This window comes from Microchirus variegatus (assembly GCF_963457635.1).
Source record: "Microchirus variegatus genome assembly, chromosome: 17".
Lineage (NCBI taxonomy): Eukaryota > Metazoa > Chordata > Actinopteri > Pleuronectiformes > Soleidae > Microchirus > Microchirus variegatus.
The window spans coordinates 9,070,567-9,078,449 of NC_139818.1; the positions used below are offsets into that span (position 1 = coordinate 9,070,567).

Consider the following 7,883-nt stretch of genomic DNA (forward strand, 5'->3'; position numbering starts at 1 on the left):
TTGCAAGATGCATGATAGAAAACACAGTGCATATATAGATGAATGTGAGTGGCAAAACTGTAGCATTAAGCAGCTTTGGGTGGTCATCACAACGAGAAAAGCGCTATACAAATACAGACCGTTTCCCAGTAGATGCCTGATGTTCCTAAACTCTAGTTGAAGGGAGATTATTAGACAGAGAAATTATGCACTACTCAAGGTCGTCGTCAGAGAAATCAGAACCTGCCAATGTCAGACACCGGTGGAGCTCGAAAGCAGCTCATTCCAGAGACAGCTAGGGGTCATCCAGGTTCTAATGAAATATGTTACAGTCAGGTAGACAGATGACTGTATGTGTCAGCCCTGGCAAGCTGCTCATCAGACTCTGCTGTGATGTCTACGCATGTCTAATGTTACTTCTGTCCTCCTCACTATTGAGCTGTGTCCAATATATTCTTCAAACTCAATTCTTCACTGATTACAGAGACTTCTTCACCAGTTTCCAAAGACTTGGTAACGGAAAACTCCCCAACATCACTGTTTTTTCAAACATTGTGTGCACATTTCACATATCTAATAAGCTACATTAAAGCAGTGAAAGTGATGTGCTGTAGATGTGGAAAGCCTCACAGAGACTTCTTCCTTGTGTTGTTTGGTTCGATAATTTATTTCCTTATTTTGTCAAATCTGGCACCCTACTTGAATCATCGCCATGCAATGTTTTGAAGTGGGATATATCGACTTGAAGTCGCAGCAGGTAGTTTGTCACACATCTGTGTAGCCCAGCAATTGATAGCTGCTTCTCCATGGTTAGTTTCCAGACAGGCTGATGTGTCTGGCTGCTTCATCACAAAGCAGCACATCTCAGGTGTTTTCTTTGGCTCTGAACTACTCATTGCTTTACACAACAGCAGGATTTTTAGGCCAATCCCTTGATGAACAAAGAGTCAGCGTTAAGGTCTTAGAACTGGACTGATATTTGTCAGGACAAGCTGCAGCTCTGATTGATTTATTTTTCATTTTTTTAAAGGAGACCTTTAAACACACCTCCACAATAATCACTTTTGTTGGGCTGCTGTAGAGAAAAGTCAGCTCAGGAAGTGAGCCCCTTACCAGGCATAAAGGTTTATTCTGTAACTTAAATCAATTTCTGCCAATAAACCCTGCAAAATCTTGCACACTGCACCTTTAAGTTCCACAGAGATTTCTGCGTTGGTATGTGGTTGATCTCCAACTTTCAAAGGTTCCATCTTGTCTCCAAAAATCAATGACTTCAGTTCCGTTCTTATCCAACTGAAACAAAGTGCGACACATCCAATTATTGATTTGTTCAATGCACTTACTTACAGCCCGTGTGTGAGTGCAGTCCCCCGGTGGTTGTGAACACAGATTGTGTCACTTTACAGTTTGTGCAGAGACAATAAGTCACATTTCCCCCCAAGTTCAACCTCATTTACATTTTTTTCTACTATTCAAAACAAGATGTAAGATGCTTCATACTTTAATCTTAATGAAGTACCTGCTACTGCAGTTCAATCCAGTGTCCAGGGTCACGTGTTGCCATTTCTGTAAAACACGTGACACGTGAGCTCACAATTCTGACACAAAATCACTCAACTTATACACGCACATCAACACGAGTGATGATTGATGAAAGGCTGGAAAAAGATTAGGTTCTTATCCTTCCCATACAGCTGTATCATTATGTCCTCGCAACACAGTAAAAATCCATTGAAACACTGATTTAGGCCTCAAATACTTGAGAAACCAGTCCCCATTGCTCATTGTTTAATTGTACAATCTTAAATTAACCACATCATACACACCTTGTGCCAGTCCCAAGCCTGGATAAACAGGAGGGTTGCATCTGGCTTAAAAAAATGTGTGGATCATGCCCTGTGGCGACCCCTAGAGAAAGAGTGAAGCTGGAAGACAAAAAAACAAACACGCAAATAAAACAAAAAAACATTGTACAAGTGCAGCAAGACATTTAGTTTGCAGGAAACATTTTCCCTGAGAGACCAGAGTTTGAAGTACAAATGTGAAGAAAATCTGTAAATCAATAGCTCATCAGATTATAAGTAGAGGTGGTGTTGGCTGAATTGATAAGATATGATTCTACATTTTTTAATCCACATGACATTAGACATTTAAAACACGTTTAAAAATAGCATTTCCTGGCATCACGTGTTGTTTCTTTTTGTGATTATGAAATCTTGCCCTGTCTGCCTACAATGAGTGATCGTTGGCTGGGGCATTGGTTATACAAGCTGCAGATGTTTGGCTGTGCTGCAGTTTTTATAATATTATTGTTTTTTTTGTTGTTGTTTTTTTAATCCAACCCAACTCTTACAGGATCTGGTTATATGATCTTACTGTGAAACAAGAGCTTTACACAGTCAAACACACGTGTTTGACTGTGTAAAGCTGATTTTTTTTTTTTCTTTAACTGCTCCAAACACACACAAATCAATACTTTGAAGGCAAAGGTAGATGTCACTGATGACGACTATGACCAGAAAGAGAGCACACATTACACACATTTTAAAATCATTACACTGGCTTACGGTGTTTTTATTCGTTTTTTAAAGCTCTAAATGGTCTTAGCCCCACGTATTTTATCAGATTTGCTTTTAAGGCATGAACCACTGAGAACCCTCATGTCTTCAGGTCGCGGTCTTTTAATTATACCTTAGTTAGAACCAACACTTTTGGTGAGGCTTCTTTCTGTCTCTCTCTCTTTCAGCCTCCCTGAAGCCATGAGGGCAGCAGAGAAAGTTAATCATTTTAAAAACAAGCTTTTTATTCTACCCTTTAGTTTGCTCATAGTACCTTTATGTAGGTGTTTAATTTCTGTTTTACCTTCTTTAACCACCCATTTAGATGGGTTAGTATGGGTTAGTATTTAAGTCTCCGGTGTTCCCTCACTTCCTTCTTCCCCCTTTTACTTCTCTCCCCTACTTATTACATGTTATTTTTCACTTCTTCACTTCTTCAGTGCTGTTTTTAATACATGCTATGAGCCATTTGTCTGCTGAAATGGTTGTTGGGTGGGGGATAGGTAAGGTGCGTGGCCTTCTTTGATTAGGTTTTTTATCCTGTGAAGCACTTTGAGTTGCCTTGTATGAAAAGTGCTATCTAAATAAAGTTTGATCTACAGAAATGTGTCATCCCTTGACGTAATCAGCCATCACTGATAGGCATTTAAAAACTCCAGATTCTGTGCTGTTCCGTCTCTTTCATATTGATTATTTTCTGCTCAGAGTCCACCACTGTTCAGCATTTACACAATCACAGTGCTGGAGACTATAGGGGTGTCCTTTCAAAGCATGATTGCGTCAACAAAGATTTCTTTGGAATACAGGCGAAAAGAGCAGGATTCGGTGCAGTCTCTCTCTCTCACAAACACACAAACGTAGATGTATACCTTTGAGGTTTTTGCATGGCTGCCAGTGGAGACACAGACACCATTTAAAGAAAAGCCTTACTTCATAAAAGCTGCGTATAAGTATGCGATATCTTGAGAATATGTCTGAGAATTTATCTTGCCAATAGATGGCCTTTTCTGACTGGAACATTAAGTTTGTAACCATTCACCAAAAGTGCACCAAAGTATTTTGTTTTACCTCATAAGGGAACAGGACTTGCTGGTATAGTGCTACAACTGCTGTGTTCTATTTTTTCCCATGGACTTTGGTGTGGGGAGTGAGAGGTTTACACTAGGATGCAAACTTCAGTTTCCAGTGTTGAAAAATGATAAAACATTATCTTAAGAAATCGAAGTCTGAAGGAGTCATAGAGTTTAGTTGGCGTTCCTTTAGTAAAGTGGCTTAGAATCTTTATTTTCCCATGAGAGATTGATTGACAGCATGTCATGTGTTTAGAGTCCTTTGGGAAAGCTCAGCGAACATATGTCGGTGTATTTGAGACAAACACATATGTGGAGAACATTCCAGGTGGTTCTCTTTGGCTTTCATAAGACCAAGAAGCACTGAGCCCTTTTTTTCCCCTTTTTTTTTTGTGTGTGTGGAGGGTCTACAGTAGGGAGGCGGTCAACCAGATGTGTAGAACACACAAATCACGGGTGGGAGCTGCAGTTATGTAAATGTGGTCCAATGGAAGGCAAGCAAGCAGTGGGAAGAGTTTGAAGGTCCAGGTTTCCAGAAGTCATTATGCAACACAAGGTATAAAAAGGCCAAAAACAAAAAAACGGCACAGAAACCTTGAGGATCTCTGTGAGCTGCTCACCTCTGCAACAAGGTATGCTTTGATTTTTTCGTTTTTTTTGTTACTGAATACTTTGAGTAAATAGTTTGCCAGCATGTTTTACTTAAACTAAATACATTCCTACATTGTATATTATTAGCTTGAAGCACAGAGGAAGAGGTGTTATGAATACTTGTGTGTTAAGTCAAAATAAAGAAAGTGACATTTCAAAACCGAATTGTGTGCCAGCAACAACGAAAAAATAGTCTTTGTCATAATCAGGGAATTCAATTAACATTAACAACTTAAAAAAAAAAAAGACAATTGGCGTCTGAATATTCACATAAATGTACATTCAAATATGTAAATCTGTATTGAATTCTTTGTACTGCGTACAGTACTAAGTTAAGAAAAATAATAAATAACATCTCACCACTTTTCTTCCTGTTTTTGTTTCTTCCCTCTTTCCTGTGGACTAGAATGCTGCGGTACATTGTAGCCCTCTGTCTCCTGGCTGTGGCCTGGGCACAGGACTGCCAGGTGGCCAACATTCAGGTCATGCAGAACTTCAACAGGACCAGGGTGAGTCAGTGAGAGACAAACATTGCAACTTGAATGACTTTTTATTTGCGTAATAATAGAATATTGTGTACTTACGTGTTCGGATGTCTCTCTTATTGTCAGTATGCAGGGACCTGGTATGCTGTTGGGAAGAAGGATCCAGAGGGTTTGTTCTTACTCGACAACATTGTGGCTAACTTTGAAATCAAAGACGACGGCTCAATGACCGCCACTGCCAGGGGAAGAGTAATTATCTTTAAGTAAGTTCTACTTCTGTTCTTCTTTTTTTTTAAGCAGGCTTCCTCTCCATTTAGTCTCCTTATAGTTAATGATGTGTTGATGATGCAAGGATACATGAATAGAAGATAAGACTTTCCCTTAGAAGTGCAGAATGTATTCATTTCTTTTGTTAGAATAAAATGTATCTTAAAATGACAAAGAACATCTGTAGATTGTCATACTCCTTTATGTAATGAGCTGCAGTTTAATTATTGTGCATAATAAACATTTTTAATTTTACATACACGTGTATGTATTTTAAGAAAACCTAATGTATCATTCAATTTACTGTGACGAAAAAGAAAATACAAATTATTTACATTGTTGGCATAGGTTTTAAAATAACTGGCAGGTTGTTGATTACAGATAATATAAAAAAAATATTTATTCTTTCTTTCTCTTTGACCTCCAGCCACTGGGAGGTCTGCGCTGATATGACTGCCACCTTTCAAGATACGCCTGACCCTGCCAAGTTCAGGATGCAGTACTGGGGAGCCTCTGCTCTTCTGCAGACTGGAGGTAAGTAGTAGTGGCTGCACAGTATCTTGAAAAACCCGTCTTGATTTATTTGATTTCGGAGTTTCAAAGCTTAAATCAAGGCACCAGGCACTTTATTAGCATACCATTTAGTCAGAGGCGGTAATATAATTCTACCAGTCTGATTGTTGACCTTCAGATTCAGTGTAATAATTAACACCCGATCGACTCCGATTGTCTCCGACTCTGAAATGGCACGGTAAAAAGGGTCACAAAACGTTCTTCACGATGTCACATTCAGATTCTAACTGGATTTAAGTGTACCTTCTTAAAAAGGGAAACTGTGGAGCAACACTACTATGTGTGCGACTGATTTGGTGCGAGACAAATACGGCAAAAGTTCTTTTTACCGGGAAAAGCAGCAGCGTTTTTATGGTGGCAATCAAAGTTCAGGGGTCAAGAATGCCCCTTGACCTTGGAAATTCCAAGTTCCGACTGCAAATGGAATGGCAGCATGACCTTCCATACTGTAGCATTAATGTTTGTAGCGATACCTGTCATGGGAAGTTGTATCAATTGCCCTTTTTTTTTTCGTGAGTTCACCCAGTTTCTTGGGGACCCACTCATTTTACATGTTTTGCATTAAGCTACGTTTTTTTAATATCTCCTCGCCATTAGACGATGAACACTGGGTGATCGCCACCGACTACGATAACTACGCCATCCAGTACTCGTGCAGAAAAACTGGATGGGATGGCACTTGTGAGGACAGCTACTCCTTCATTTTCTCCCGTCATATCAACGGTCTGAGGAGAGAAGACCAGGCAATGGTCATCCAGAAGAAGATCGACATCTGCTTACTGGGCAAATACAGACAGGTTACACATACGCGTAAGTAGCAGCCCTAAGTTTTTGATCCGTACACCTCTTGTGAGTCAGTGTTGATGAAAGACAGAATCTGTGTCTCAATCCAGGGTCTGGATCCTCCCAAGTGTGCATTCGTTGTTCAAATGTTGTACATTTTTTTAGCAAAAAATAAAAAACAAGAAACAAAATAAAATAAACTCCAAAATAATAACAATACCAATGTAATGTAATGATATATAACATTGAAGCATTTGAATAATTTTATATTTACAGGGACTTACTCAGTAATTTCTTCCTATTATTTAAACAGGGTTTATTTTTAGAAATTACATTTTAAGAGATGCTTAACCAGGTATATTTGACTTGGTCAAACGTGTTTGTTCTACTATGTTCAAAATGAGTCGACTGCATTGGTTGAGTCGTTGACTTACATACATGATGTTATTGGTAAACTTCTCTTATAGAAAGAGTGCTTTATTTTTGAACAAATGTAATATTGTGTTGTTAGAGAAGTTATATTTCTAAATCAGATCTTCTCAGTCTGAGATACAGCACACGCTGGCGTCTGTGTTAATGCATCTCTATTTCTTTTAGAATTACAGAAAAAATAATAATAAGTGCAGGGTCAAAACAAATAATCCCAAAACTGCACGAAATAGCATTAGTTCCACAACTTCTTAAATCTTAAAGCAGTCTTTGAGAGGCAGTAAACTGTGATTCAGGACTTTGAACTGTGGGGGGCGACGTTTAACCTCTCGGTTAACAGCCTGCCAGATTCTATTAGAAGAATAAGAGGAACCCGTGAGTTGTGTGGGTTCTACTGTCTCATTTCACACAGCGCATGACTTGCGTCTCCTCCTAAGTGAGTAGAGGATGGAGGAGGTGACTCCGTCGGCTGCACACTTGGGAGGATCCAGACCCTGGATTGAGACCCAGCGAGAGTAAACGAACGACTGACTGAACTACAGTCATTTGTGCAAAGTGTTGTGAACACTCCTTAAATTGGACATTACTCAGAGTAACTGAAATATCTGTCTTTTTTCCACAGCTGGCAAATGCGAGTCTCTCACACCTGTCGACACAATCCAGCTCGACCACGTTCCCGGCATGTAGATTTGTCGCGTCGCACTGTGAAATCTCTCTCGTAGACTTTGAGCCCTTCATGCACACTTTGCGTGAGCCGGCGTTTCTGTGGACTTTGACACAAGCGGAACTACACACATGCATAGAGTTCGGATAGACAAATGGAACGAAGAATTAAAAAAAAAATTAAAATAAATCAAGCGTGGAAGAAGCAACCAAGCCCCCGTTGTTGAACATTTCAAGAAAAAAAAATGACATTTTCACTTAATTTGGAGAATTTCTGTTAAGTTTTGCATAATGCACAGTAGAACATAATGTCAATTTTGTGAATTATATTCCTATATAGAGGGAAAAAATGGCATCTGTAGTGTAATGTAAGTAGAAGCTCACTGTCAATGCTTGTTTGTTAAACCCCCCTTTAAGTAAAAGAT

At 39.3% G+C, this 7,883-nt stretch overlaps 1 protein-coding gene across 1 annotated transcript; it reads left to right on the top strand.

Annotated features, from left to right (window-relative positions):
• The first annotated feature begins 4,210 nt into the window (after positions 1–4,210).
• Positions 4,211–7,883, top strand: rbp4 (retinol binding protein 4, plasma). The gene is made up of 6 exons (XM_083903506.1): positions 4,211–4,239; positions 4,665–4,767; positions 4,870–5,006; positions 5,438–5,544; positions 6,181–6,393; positions 7,418–7,883. Exons 2-6 carry the CDS (start codon positions 4,666–4,668, stop codon positions 7,480–7,482), a joined length of 624 nt encoding a protein of 207 aa, XP_083759632.1. The 5' UTR covers positions 4,211–4,239; position 4,665; the 3' UTR covers positions 7,483–7,883.

Bases quoted from the DNA above. Each gene is read 5' to 3' on its own strand.
- rbp4 (XM_083903506.1), top strand. From the start codon at position 4,666: ATGCTGCGGTACATTGTAGCCCTCTGTCTCCTGGCTGTGGCCTGGGCA. The intron at 5,545-6,180 runs GTAAGTAGTAGT...CCTCGCCATTAG, and splicing joins TGCTCTTCTGCAGACTGGAG to ACGATGAACACTGGGTGATC. The intron at 6,394-7,417 runs GTAAGTAGCAGC...TTTTTTCCACAG, and splicing joins CAGACAGGTTACACATACGC to CTGGCAAATGCGAGTCTCTC.